Genomic DNA, 14,468 nt, shown 5'->3' with positions numbered 1-14,468 from the left:
TTGTGGTGACTTCTCGCGTCAAATTTCTGTTCGGAGCGATTTCCCGTACTCTCAACTCTCCCTCTCGCAAAGAGCAGCAAACCCTCCCGTCCGCCCAGCTCTCGCGACACTCTGCACAACGCTCTTCCCCGGGAAAACCCGTCGAGCTGAATCGACCGCCGTGCGTCGCGCTCCGGATCCTACCGTCGTGGCTGGCATTATGCTGATGTTGATGCTGCCAACAGGCTGGGCTCAGCTCTATCTATATGCCGTACTGGCCTGCCGTCGATGCTGCTGCTGCTGCTACGGGGAGCCTTCTCCGTTTTGGTTGGCAGAGTCGCAGAACCTGCGAAAAAGGAACAAAATTCTCAGTTTGCACCGAAAGGTTTTCTCAATCGGACGCGAGAAACGGGGCGGTTTCGCGAATTGTTCGAGTTCTAGTTTTCTTTTTGCGTTTTGCTGCACAATACGGGTTGTTCTAGTGATAACAAAAAACGCCTTTCGCGTGATTAGACGAAGGACTGCATTTGAGTTTTTAAACACCCAACGGGGACCGGAAGAACGGAAGCCTACCCAGCCCCCCGAGTTTGACAGACCGTTGTAAACATTAGATTACATTCCGTAATCCGTACAATAGAGCCCCGCGAGGCAGCCCGGACCGAAACTCGTGCCCTCGCCGACGCAACAGCGAAGCGCAAAACAGCGGTCGAGGATCGGTTTGCAGCAGAAGTTCCGTCGGTTCTCGTGGCTGGAAAGTCAAAGTTGCCCCATCCGCGTCGCCAGAGCCGGAGCTTCCACCCTCGCGCACGTTGCATCGTTTCATGAATTAATAAATTATCGAGACCTGTCTCAGTGGTTTCGTGGCCCCGTCGATCGCTCGCTTGTCCTCTCGGTCTCTCTCTCCCGCTCCCTTCTCCCTCTCGTCTCCTGCTATCTGCCTCTCTCTCACGCGGTATTGTCGTGGCGGAGGAGCTGAAACGAATGCACAAGCAAAAAAGATAAATAAAGTGATCTGGAAAGAGAATCGAGCGGCGATCTGGAAGGAAGCGCCCGTTCGCAAACGCGGGAAAAAAAGAAAAAGAAGGAGCATGAAAAATGATGCAATTATATAATTAAGAAGTTTGAAATATTTTTGTGTGTGATGTGAGCGGAGAGTGTATAGTTTATTCGTGGATATTATTATTTTTCACGGTCTCAGGTTTCGCGTGCTGTTTACTCTCGAGACAGAGTGTTCGTTTGGGGGGTTTTCCTGTACGCGGGTGTGTGTGCTTTTACCTACATCGAAGACCGTATCGCTGCGCGGAAGGAGTGAAATTCTCAGCGATTAAGATCAATATCGCGCGCGCATTCTGAAGTCCTCGAGAGCCGTAATCCACGTGGGTCATCGAGATGGCGCCAGTCGAAAGCGCACTGTCAGTGCGATTGATGGTTTGTTTACTGACAGCCCTGATCGCAGCGACAGCTCATGCCAGCCTGCCGACGGAATCGAAGCGAAATATCGTTCAGCAAGCGGATAGGACAGTGCCGGCATCGAACGGAGAACAGCCACCGACGGCAACCGAACGCGCTGCTGCGGTGAGGTCGTGTCAGGAGGCTTGCTTGGAAAAGGTAATGTGAATTAGTATGATGCATGTTAAGAGTAAACAAACGTCCATATAATGATGTAATGAACCTCCTAGGCGTTTAAAGAATGGCCCTTGTGCAGGAATCCAGTATGTTGAAAGGAATGTTAGTCCTATAATCGCTACTATTACAAACTTTTTTCACTTGTGTCGAATGCATTTGGCTGTTCGTTTTTAAGCTGCAAAGTGTAGTCTAGGAAGGTGTAGTACCGTCGCAAAACCGAATTCGACATTATCTGAATGATATAATCCCACAGAAATCGTCATGTGTTATGGATCATCGAACGTCATTGGACCATGGATTAAACCAATATTATATTCTAAGCCACAAAAACACTACTTAGTTAGACGCTTTCGGCTGATTCAAAACCCTTGAGACTTCTTAAATACCCCAAATACTTGACAGTCGACCTATACCTTTTGTTCTCAGTTGAGCAGACACGACTCCCTTATATTACCTTACCAATCAGTCGAGGTCCTGTGTGGCCTCTAAGAGCTAATTTCATTGTACTCTACGTCATATTTACAGACTGCGTAGGCTTCGAAGATCACCCTCCACTTGCTTGTTCTCCGTGAACGTTGCGTACAACGACGCCACGTTATTATTGGGTCGTTATCCAGAACCATTTTGACTAAGCTTTGGCCCGACATCCTCACGACATGCCTAGTAGCCTTCTATTTGGACTGCAGTGGGTTCCCTCAGCAACTTATGCATCTCGTGATATATTAGTCGTCTCCATGTCACACCTACTATCTGCAACCCGCCGTAGATCGTACGCAGCAACTTCCGTTCGAAAACCCCAAGGCCACGCTGGTCCTCCACTAGCAAGATCCATGTTTCGTAGCCGTAGCGGGCTGCCGGTCTAACAACTGTTTTGCAGTTGGTCAACTTTGTGGAGCGACGAATTTTAATCGAACGAAGCGTTTTCCGCAGTCCAAATTAAGTGCGACTTTCGGCCATAATGTGTCTTTTTATCTCTCTACTAGTGCCGTTATTATTCAGTTCAGCGCTCTAACCAGTGCTTCACCACAGTTCTTTTGGAAGCTCGCTTGGTACGTGGTGATTGCCAACATCTTTGTTGTTCCTCTGATTTCTGCCGATTTCCTCCTCAATCTCTTGGAAGCTTGCGCGCTTTCCTTCGAATGACTTAATTCTGGGTGTTCCGCGCTCTTGTGCTGCATTCTTCGTCATTTTTTCAATTAGGGGTAGCTGGTACAATAGCCGTGCTACTTATGGCGGATCGTATGTCCCTCCCGCCATGTCCAAGAGAGTCTACGCCAAGCTACTCTTCCGGTAGTAATGCTTTCCCCTGCTGCGTGTATGCCTAGATAACAATGGGATCCCGTAGTTGTTCGAGGTCGGGCTACGGCGTACGACTTTGACGCGTGCTATACACAGTTGAAACTTTTGAACTCATGCATACTGCTACTAGATAGTAGCCCAAATCTATGTTTGCACTGCGAACGTTTGCGAATGTTTGTGTGTACGTTGATTATGTCGGAAAAGAGTCTCCAGTCGATTAGAAAGTGGTCGATTTGGTTCTCTGAACGTTTAACGGGTGATCTCTAGGTAGCTTTGTGGATATCTCTGCCAGCGAAGAAGGTGCCTGTTGTTGTTCAATACGACGTGAAGGCCGTTCAGCTCAACCACCGCACACTGTTTCCAAAGCTGCAAAAACGTGATCGGAATTGTTTTGACCCAAAAAACTTGATTTTAGAGCGACAGTGTCTTCAGTAAAGTTGTTCCATTAATTATTCTCCATGGAATGTTACATTTTTATGATCAATCCACTTAACAGTGAAAAGCGAAATTTTCTTTTTTTAGTTTTGCATATAAAAATTCGGCAATGTTGTAGTACATTTCATAAGAAACAACTTTGCCAAAGACATCATACTTCAATCTGCCTATTTAAATGGACTTATGTGGAGTTTCCTACAGATTGCTGCTCAGTTTTTTCAATATAACTTTTTGCAGTGATTTTGTACAATTTTTCAATGTTCTGTAATGTTGTTTGCTAAAGTAAAACAAACAATTTCTGCGAAGAAAGTTTATTTTTATCTCACATATTTCTCTGGTTATTGACGATCTTTATTAAAACAATGCATAATTTACTAACAGATATCTTCAAAATCTGCAAATATCTGCAGATCTTTCTATATTAAAGTATAACTGAAACATCATTCAATCCAGATATAGGCATTTGTCTTTCGCTGTCTCCTGTGTTTATATCTGTAAGTAAATGGGTGCACTATTTTAATAGAAATCTTCAATAACTGAATAATTATAAGAGATAAAAATAAGCTTTCTTCGGTGAACTCGTGTGTTTTATTATACTAAAAAATATTGTAAAACATTAAAAAATTTAAGAAAATCACTATAAAAAGTTATATGAAGAAATGATTTTAAGGGACATTCTAAAGGAAACTTCACAATAGTTCATTCATATTAGCAGATAGAAATATGGTGTCTTCGACAAAGTTTCTACTTATAACATGTGCTAAAACTTTACTCAGCAAAGTGGATTTTTATTTGCAAAAATCAGAAAAATAAAATTTGTTTCTCTCTTTTGGGTAGATTAATCACAAAATTCTAACTTTCATAAAATGAAGAATAATTAACAAAATAACTTTGCTGAATGGCTCCGAACTTTTTTTTTTTGAGTGTATAGTAATGCGTGTAAATTAGTGCATTATTTAAGTAGAAATCGTCAATAACTATAAAAATATGTGAGATAAAAATAAACTTCCTTCGAAAAAATTGTTTGTTTTGTTGTAGCAAACAATATTATAGAACATTGAAAAATTGTAGAAAATCACCACTAAAAGTTTTATCGAAGAAACTGATTTAAAGGGGCAATCTGTAGAAAGCTCCACATAAGTTCATTTAAATGGGCAGATAGAAGTATGGTGTCTTTGGCAAAATTGTTTCTTATGAAATGTACTATAACTTTGCCGAACACGATGAATTTTTATTAAAAACTGAGAAAAGTAAATTTCTCTTTTCACAGTTAAGTGGATTGATCATAAAAATGTAACTTCCATAACATGGAGAATAATTAATGGAACAGCTTTACTGAAGACACTGTCGCTCTAAAATCAAGTTTTTTGGGTTGAAATAATTTCGATCACGTTTTTGCAGCTTTGGAAACAGTATGCACCGGTCTGTACATTACCTCTCGTCGCAATGAGCATAAAAGAGAGGTGAGGAGGAGAGTGCGTTTTTCTAATATTAGTAAATGCTTCAAATGTAAACAACTAAAGTAACTCAATGGTAAATCCAAATAGCTACGTCACTATTTGGCATCAACTCTGTGCAGAGGGGCGCGTGCAAGTGTTAGTAAGTTTCCTCCTCACCTCTCTTTTATACTCATTGCTCTCGTCGTACCTGAGCATTCATGTCTCCGAAAAGAATTTTCACGCCCCTCCTAGGACGCCCGTCATACACTCAGGGCCGGCGTCACATTATTTTCCCGAGTGGGTAGTAAGGAATAGGGAAGGTTCATGGGTGACAAAGGCTTAGCCGGGGGGGGGGGGGGGGGTGACCTTCTGATACCTGAACAAAAGTTTACGAAAAGTCGACAGTGCATCAACAATAGGGTGCCAATGGAATGTTTAAGAGAAATTAGATTTTCGAATTTCGTTCAGTAGTCATGTTTTCCTTCAATTTCCCATTATATAGGCTCATTTGCAAAAGTAAATCCATGCCCTTGTGAGTGGCTTTCCGAGAGTTTACCGGAACATTCGCCATGGTGGATATGCGTGTAGGCATGTTTTTCAGTTCTTTCTTCGTTCTATTTATCAATTCCTCCTCAATTTTCGCGTCAAGATTGTTGAGGTTGTCTCGCGCTTCTGGTTTGTCCAGAAACTCTGGATGGGATGCAGCTGGGGAACGTTGGGTGGGTTGGCCGACCTGGGTACCGCATCGATTTTCAGCTGCTCTATCTCCTCCAACGATTGCTTCGAGTAGTGACACCAGATCGGGCCAGAGCACCGCGTCTTCGCTCCTACGGTATTTTTTTGATAAACGACGCAACTTCCGACAGGCACTTCGTTCTATAAATTTCCCCGTTCACGGCCAGTACGGAGCTTCTCGCTGATTGTCAGCCACAGAAGCACCTTCTTTGGGAACTTGGTGTGTGAATTGAATTTCATCTCGGAGGTCACTTCCTTCGTGGGAAAAGTAAAATATGGAGTGCCCTGCAAGTTGTTGTCATCCAGGGTGAGATAGGTCTCGGCGTGGACCACCATCATCACGTCGCGATTCGCCGGAAAAATCGACTCGACCATCGAGCAACTCCGAAACCAATGGACGGGACTTCCGCTTTCTGATGTCCATTTTCGCCAGGTACTTTTCCACTGTTTGGCCGGTTGAACCGACCTCCCGATCAAGCGTACGCAGCGATGTGGCCACTTCCCCCTCGGTTTTCCTCTTCAGCATTCTTTGGAGCTTCTTGTCGCTCAGGGTCGTCGACCGTCCGGAACCGGTCTTTCTTTCGATGCTCTGATTGTAGTCCAGCAGTGCCAAGATGTTGCAGATAACGGAACAAGCGTAACCGGCGTCCCTTTTCCGTACGATGTCTGTTTTCGACGCGACGGGGTAACGTTCTTTGATCGCGCACACTTCTGAACGAAGTAGCTTCACTGTTTTCGCCATCATGGTTAGAGTTTGAATCATTTTTTTCTGCTGACTCATGGGTTACTATGATTGATGCTTCATGGGTAGTTTCGTCAGTGCGTGTAAAGGTAAACTCATGAAAAATCGGCTTGTTTTGAGCACTTTTTTCAATGCTAACGTTAGGAGTCAACAATTTTGTCTTCTCGAAAAAGTTTCCATCGAAAATTTGAGCCTGATCGAACTTTTGAGAGTGTTTCACTTACAGTCGCACATAGGAGTACGTAGAACAAAAACCTGGCCAGAATTGAAAAAATGAGTTTTCAGGCAGCAAATGTGTCTTAAAGTGGTCTTATCTCTATTGAGCTTTATATTTAGACATAAAAACTTATTATTAACAAGTTTTCGTTAAGTTTAATCACCTAGCAGTAATATATCAACTTTCCTCTGCTATTACTCTGAAATTCTAAAAAAGTACAAATATAGTAAGAGCTTGTTCTGGTAAATACCTTTTTGCCAATAATAGATTCTGATACTTTTAAAGCGTCATTTAAATCACTAGCTTCAAAAGGATCGTCTGATATGGATATGTTGGAAACCGCAGTGCTCCCAGTAAATCATTGAGTCATGGAACTGCTTAACTCAACTCATCCAATGGTACATTTACGGAGTGATTCGCGATTAGGGCGCAACTAACAAAATGTAAACAGATCGTTTTATTACACTATTGGTTTCGAAAAGACTTCCAAAATTCATGGAAAGAATCCTTCCTTTTGTATAAATCGATAAAATAATGTAAATTAAGTTTTTAGTGAAGGGCGACAGAACAGTTTATCCAAAACAAAAGATACTTTGGAACTAGGCCCTTTACATTGTTTTGAATCAACGGGCTCATTTGCAAAATATTTCGTAAACAGGCAACAGTAAAAAATTGTAGTATTGTTAGGAAACTATAAGACAGGTTTATTGTACGTCGATTTTTGGTATTGATGTTGATGTTAGTCACTTCCTTGAAATCACGATTTGAAAATGTACTTCCAAATTTTCAAACTGATATTTCCCCATGTTTATCTCTTGCCAGTTGCGCCCTTATCGCAAATCACTCCGGATTTTCTCTTAGCATTTGCGTTTTGCGTCTCTTGCTTCGATCACTGCAATCAATCCTTTGTTTGGACGAAATGAATGTGATGCTTCCGACCGAAACTGTCAATTTTATTTAAACTAACTTTTGAAACGACTTCGTTGATATCTTAAGATCGAGGGCTTCTTGAAGGACATTTGTTTTTTTTTTTTTTTTTTTTTGTAAGATTTGGACCACCCAATCATTGTTTTGGTCTTTTGTGGTAATATTTGATGTTTTTTTCAAGTTTTTATTCCAGAAACAGAAACTTTTTATAACTTGAATGTTTGTAGCATTGCGCAATCAACCCGAATAGGGTATTTCTCGGCAAGTTATCACACAATCTGAAGAAACTAATCAAATTTTTACAATCAAAAGCATGATATATGCACTCATTCAATAAAAAAAATATTCAGGAAATCTGGACGTTCCAACTTCGCATTGATCGCAATCACGAATGGGTGAGTATGGGGCGGATTTTCTTTCTGGTACTTACTCAGAAACACATAATCTTTCCAATGGTGGGTGAATTTTTGCTGGGACTTGCTGGGAACCCAAACAAAAATCCTTTTTTGTAAAAAAGTTGTTAATCAAAAGAAACTGAAAGACACGTTTATGGCAAGACCTTGTTTTGAAGAAGTTTTTTCAACCTATACAACACATTACCGACATAAATTGACTTATCATACTTTTGTTTCTACCACCCATATTGAATTTACGTTCAAGAATCACTTTGAAGTTCTAATAACATGAGTGGAAGTTTATATTTTTCGCAGAACAATTTGTGACTTATTCATTGGTTTTAGCTAATACCAAGCTTATGATAGTAACTGTCGTTAGTAAACAACTCAGATAGTTACAAGCTGGCCTGCATACAATGTAGTAAGTATCAGAAAATGCAAAAAGGATTAATAGAACGAGGAACACTTGAATTTTTTTTTCGTATTTTGGCCAGGTTTTCGACTGAAATACTCCTATGTGAGTCGTGAAAGCCTTACATATTTGACCAACCTAAAAATGCACAAGAGTAGTTCTTGAAGTTTCAGAAATCAATTTTTTTAATAGCAAATCTCTTAGAAATGCATGAAATAGGGTAACCGCTCCTATATTCATCTCAGTACCTATATTCATCTCATCACGCCTTTTCAATCAATTTATCGTCAAATTTTACCATATTTTCAACGTAAAACTTTCAACCACTTGACAAAATCGAGAAGCAAACAGATTTACTTTTAAACATTTGTAGAAATTTGACGATAAATTGGACAAATGAGAGAAAAAAGATGAATATAGGTGCAGCTAGCTGTTGAGATGAATAATGGAGCGATTACCCTATTTAGAACTGATATTGTTTTATATAAGTTTGTTTTTAAAACAAAAATTTAATTTCAGGGACATGGAAACTTTTGCGTTGGGAGACTCGAGCTACACCAGAACGCACAAGAGACACTCCCAGCTCGAACATTTCTTTCATCGATCAAAGAACTTTAACTTTGACCGCTTTGAGGCTCTTCTTCGCAAAGTTCGATTGAGCCCAAATTTGGCATGGGAAATTTTTACGAGAAAACAAAACTTAAGAACTCTATCGTAAATGAAATTTAGAACTCTATCGTATATGAAACAATTAAAAAAATAATCCTTTTCTCTGAGTATAACTGTACCTAAGTCTGTAGATTTATAACCTCTCGCTCAACGATATCCATCAAAAAATCTGTCGCTCGCAACAGTACTTTTTTTGGTTTTGGCCGATAGTTCCGTGTGGGTAAGTACCCACATGGATATTTTCCGAGTAGGTACTACTACCCATACTACCCACATGAAACGCCGGCCCTGGCTTCAATTGGAAACTTCGAAATAGGAGTAATTCAAGATACTTCTTCACAATTATCAATTTTATTCTATCATGGCCAAAACTGGTTCTATGTTTTTGTTCGTTGGTGTTCAAGTAGCCATATGGTGTGTGTCACTGAGCCACGATATCACGGAAGGCCTCGGGTTCTCGGTCCTGACGAATTCGTGTGGGGTTCAGATGATAATTCCAAAATCGAGGTCCAACGTGTTCTTGTCTTTTTGTTGAATGTAGACGGAAGGGAGTGGGACTAGACTGGGGCATGGATGGATTTCAGGAAAACGTATAAGAGGGACATGCAAAGTTTACTCAAATAATAATTTTTATTCATAATATTAAATATAACTTTTTTCCTGGATTTCCTACTTTTTTTATACCTTCTAGAAAATTATTAGCCAAACAGAAATACACTTTTTTTGCCGAACATTTGATCTAACTATGATTCAAAATAAAAAAGTTATTCAACCATTAACGGGCATAAATCTTAGTTATTTCATAAAATGGTGGTTGAAATACGTGCTTTAAAATAAGTATTTTGTCGTTTTTATATCACTTTTTTGTACTTTACGACCTTCAAAAGGGCATTACTCAAAAATGTACCGTACGATGATTTTGAAATTTTGACCAGAGATTCTGAACGTCATAACGAGTCGAATGGAATACTCAGATTCTTTGGTGCATTTTTTTTTATAATAACGGTCTGTGGGAGCACCGTGAGCTGTCATAAAAAGTTCTAAGCGTTGCAAAAATGAACATTCTGACACACACTCCTAAAATCCGGAACATTTCCGGTGTCCATTGGCCGCATCAAGTCCTCACATAATATTTGACAAGTAGGAAAGTTTTCCAATAAAATGAAATCTGTTTCGTCAAAATTGATTCATTTTTCGTAAAGTCCTGACCTTTTGAAAGTTGACAAAATTTTGCCTGTCTCAATCATTTTGTCTACCCCCTGTACGTATTTCAACGCTCACTTAACGCCTTCGTCAGTGCTTATTTGAACTGTACACAGTTTAAATAAGCACTGATGAAGGCGCTAAGTAAGCGTTGAAATACGTATATGCAAGTGATAAGTGAAAAGTGATAGAATTGAATAGTGAAGTGAGTAAAAAGTGTAATGTGTAGTTGAAATAATTGTTATTCATCTAAATGTATAAAAGCTAAGTCTATATGATTTAAAATAATGTTATTAATGAAGAATAGCATTGCTAATTCGCGATGTTGTTTGAGTGTTTGCAGATTAATGCCCATGCAATGTGCTTCTTACAATGACAGAGAAAATGCAGTCGAATTCAAGTTGCGAAAAGCCGCATCAAAGGAGTTGATCTTACAGCATTGTTGTTACAGCTTCTTTTCGATTAATACTATGCGTGTCAATATTCTTGATTGCGACAAATTTTCTCGCGAAAAACGCTTGTAGAAGTGCGCGGTTACGTCCAATCGCGAAAATATCTTCTACCAAAAGTGCGGAAATTGAATTTGCGCACTTTTTGTAGAAGACACCAACATGATTGGTTATACCCGAGCACTTCTACGGCGTTTTTCATGCACCTTGCGAGATAAATTCTCCCGCAATCAACAATATAAATAGTGAATTTACACGGAACTGATGACATACGTAAATGAACGAGAGCTTCGTAAAAGTACACTGGGGTCTTTTTCACGCGGATTATTTTAATGCGATTTTGAAGATTATTTTTACGCGGTATCGGCTGAGAGGTTCATGACAATAAGATTTTCTGTTTTATCAATCTAAATAATGAATATTTTTAATATATTTGCTGTTCTTATCAAGTAATAGACAATTTCAGTTGATTCAGGAAAAAGGAACAAAAATACATTAATAATTGTATAACATTACGAGTCAGGGTCGTTGCGATTAACTTCCGATTAAGAAACGAAATCTTAAAAACATGGCAAAATCAATATAAAATAGTCGTTGGCTTGTTCTTCAATGAATCTTCGTTTAAGAAGCACTATGAACTCATTTTGTCTGTTTTGTTACCAAAATGGTAAAATTTTTCAAGTTTATATTTACTAACGTGCTATTACTTTTAATCGAATCTTTTTATTGAATAGAGTTTTTTTAACGCGATTTTTTCAAATTACGCGGATTTTTTCAACGTGGTCCAACCAACCGCGTAAAAAAAACCAAGTTGATAACAGAAAAATAATTAAACTAGCATGAGTTGAATGCTACTGGCTACTCAGCAAGCTCGAAATTCTAAGAACAATTCGGATCGGAGACAGTTTTATGCGGTTAAAAGGTCAATCACAAGGCGTAGCCATAACCCCGAAAAAGGTTAACTCAACTGTCTGTGCTTCTGTGTGCCCGCCGGCCGAAGCAATTAACTAAGCACCCGAAACTAAGTCACTAGAGCAGTTATCGCAGCCACCCAAACCGATCTCCGCTGCTCTTTACACACAGCCACAATCTCGCTCTCGGAAGGTGCTTCGGAATTTCTCAGACTTAGCGCTTCTGGGAATTTCTCATCTGGCAAACAACATACCGCGCATCCAGGAACCTGCGCCCACCATCGACATCCCTTTCGAAATATCTCCGGAAAGAATCTTACGGGCTATAAACGACGATCATCTTGACGATCTGTGCTGCTGCTGCCGCCGCCGCCCGCACCGGTTAGAATAACGAAAAGAACGTAGGAAAGGTCCAGATGGAGAAGAACAATAAGTGACAGCACCGCATTGGCCGCCGCCGCCGCGTGAAGAACGCGCTTCTTGCTAGCGGCCAATCTTCCGTCTTCTCTCCGGTCCGCCTCGTGGCTGTGCCGGCAACGGTTGGAGTCAGTCGTAATTGTCTCTTATGTCGCGATTTAATTGATTATCCCGATCGCTGCCCAGAGCGGTATGAGGGGAGACGCGGCAGCGGCACGGATGGATGACAAACGGTCTGAGAATATGTGTGTAACTTGCTTCGAGTGGATGGACACAGAAACCGGAGGAGCTGAAGCTTTCGGTTGAATGAGGCTCGGTTGAAAGTCAGTCACGCCATAATGGGGGATTAAAAGATTGTGTAGCTGTCCGTCTTTCAGTTTTTGTTTCTTGTTTTTTTTTTCGAACGTTTTCCCATAACCCGCCAAGATCTCTGATGGCTTCCTCAACTCTTCGGGCATCAGTGGGCCATCCGAAATGTGTTTCATCATTCGGTTGAGTAGTTTGCTTGACTGATAGATTATTTCTAGCTCGTTGACACCATAAAACGTTGCAACCATTTTTGGCTGGCTTCCCGTGAGCGTACATGCAAGAGTGGCGTGTTGATCTACAACATATCAAAGCTTTTACATGCCCCAAAAAGGGACCCATCGATGTTTGCGTCCGTGTACTATAAACTAACTTTTCCATAAACAACATAAAAGTAAACACACTTTTTCAATTTCATCTTTTTTTATTGCTTCTCAATAACATCGTACTCCCAATAAAATAATATCGAAATGCGGTCTATCGTTCTGTAGAACGTCTGGAGTGTGCCGCACGAAACACCAGACCTCGCAACCCACAGACCAAGCGAATCTACAAAAGAGCAACGTCGAACTCGCCAGAATGCAAATACCTTCACGATATTGATAAAACTTTCCACCGGAGCCTTCCGCCACTGAGCCATGCCAAACCAGGCTGAAGCCCCAATAAAAATTATTATTTCAAATGAAATTAATATTGAAATCATGTTTCTATTTGCCCCGGTGCGGCGGGCGGTGGCAACTTGAAAAGGGCTAGACCAGAAAACGCGATGTGGTTGGTGGAAAGGTTTGTTTGTTTTTCGACTTTGTTGAGTTTTCTTTTGGCGGGCGACTCTGAGGGGCAGTCAGGAAGAAAATCAATTTCGATACACGCTTAGTTTTAGTTTTGCCATCAGCAGGATTGAATCTTCGCGCAAGAAAATTACTTGATATCTACGAACTAATCAAGATTTTCGGTGACCGACTGTTATAACTGTCTCGATTTCATTTGAATACTTTAATTAGATTCAATGTAATATAAATCTGAGGAGCAGTCTGTTCATGATAGCTAAATTTGGCGGTTTGTCCAAAACAACTGAATTACGACTCGAAAATCACAAAATCATCATTTTTTTCATAACCCAAAATAAATACTAACTGGATGAACTTGGCATTATGTTGTAGTGCTCTAGAATGTTACAAATTGGCAGTAGTTTTCGATTTTTAGTGTCTGGACATACCCTTGAACAGAGCCTGACAAAGTCAACCTTCAACCGTCGCTTACAATAAAAAAAAACATTCGTTTCATTTTCGAGCATTTTGTGAGTCACATGAAAACTGCTCGAATGTGCTTGCGTTGAATTTGACAGATAAACGGCCCTGGTCCTTGATCTGAAAATTTCGGTAACTGGACATCGACTTCCGGCCTTCAGACATGACCGAGTATCTGAAAATCATCGAATTCATTAAAAAAATTACCATAATACTCGAAAAAGTCTCAACTTCTTTATCAAGATCTCCTTTTTCCTCTTCCTGCACAATATTTTTGTGACCTTATCTTTCGAGCAAAAAACACGTGTGAGAAGTTTAGAGGAAAGCCCGGTTCCGACATTCAAAGGTTATATGAGAACATACATTCATACGTACAAATTATAAGTTTTATATAAATAGAAGGAAGAAGATTATAGCAAAGACGTGCACAGGAGTTCGATGTTGAGGGATTACAGCCCAATTAATGTTTTAACCATTCTCACTAAAATCAGATCACTATTGACACGAGGTATTAGAAAGGTGATTTTTTGTAACACTTTGATTAACCCTCTAGTACCCAGTACCGCCTTTAGACAGGCTTCAGTTGAACCTCTAAAAGGCTTCAATGAATACTTAAAAAATGTTGATAAAGATTCATAGTGATTTTACCGAGGTCCGTCTGAAAAATAACTTGGGCACTAGAGGGTTAAACGCTAAGGGGACAGCAAGTTTTTAGAAAGTGAAATTCAAATATTTTCATCCTAGCACATCTTCAAACAGCACTTCAATATTCAGGAAACATTTGAGGCTTTCATATAAAGTGTTCAAAAGTTGGGCCAACAACATTTATCAATCGTATTTTTGGCCACCAACAATTATCAATTATCACTCAAATTTGTAGGCAGACTATTGATCCAAATTAGATCTTCGAAGCCATAGTTACGACACTGATTTCTTTTGAATATTCTCTAAAGTGAGAAGCCAATTTCGCTAAATTAAATTTGATCTAAATATTATCATAATTAAAATGGCAGTATAAGATTCTCTATTTCTCCGCAAAAAAATTATCGCAATAACAAGC

At 40.0% G+C, this 14,468-nt stretch overlaps 1 protein-coding gene across 2 annotated transcripts in view; it reads left to right on the top strand.

The window, feature by feature from the left end:
• Window positions 1-311: 311 nt before the first annotated feature.
• LOC129719019 (transmembrane protein fend-like) overlaps window positions 312-14,468 on the top strand; it is a 250,597-nt gene continuing 236,440 nt past the window's right edge. Inside the window, exon 1 of one of the 2 annotated variants that reach the window (XM_055670340.1) lies at window positions 312-1,587. In XM_055670340.1, coding sequence (XP_055526315.1) covers window positions 1,369-1,587 — 219 coding nt within the window. In that variant the 5' untranslated portion in view covers window positions 312-1,368. The remainder of the gene's footprint in view (window positions 1,588-14,468) is intronic. The other variant, XM_055670330.1, reaches the window with a different exon arrangement.

The sequence above is a fragment of the Wyeomyia smithii genome, chromosome 1 (genome assembly GCF_029784165.1).
Source record: "Wyeomyia smithii strain HCP4-BCI-WySm-NY-G18 chromosome 1, ASM2978416v1, whole genome shotgun sequence".
Classification (NCBI taxonomy): domain Eukaryota; kingdom Metazoa; phylum Arthropoda; class Insecta; order Diptera; family Culicidae; genus Wyeomyia; species Wyeomyia smithii.
Note: the sequence above shows the minus strand (reverse complement) of the source record. Positions and strands in the feature narration are given on the sequence as shown.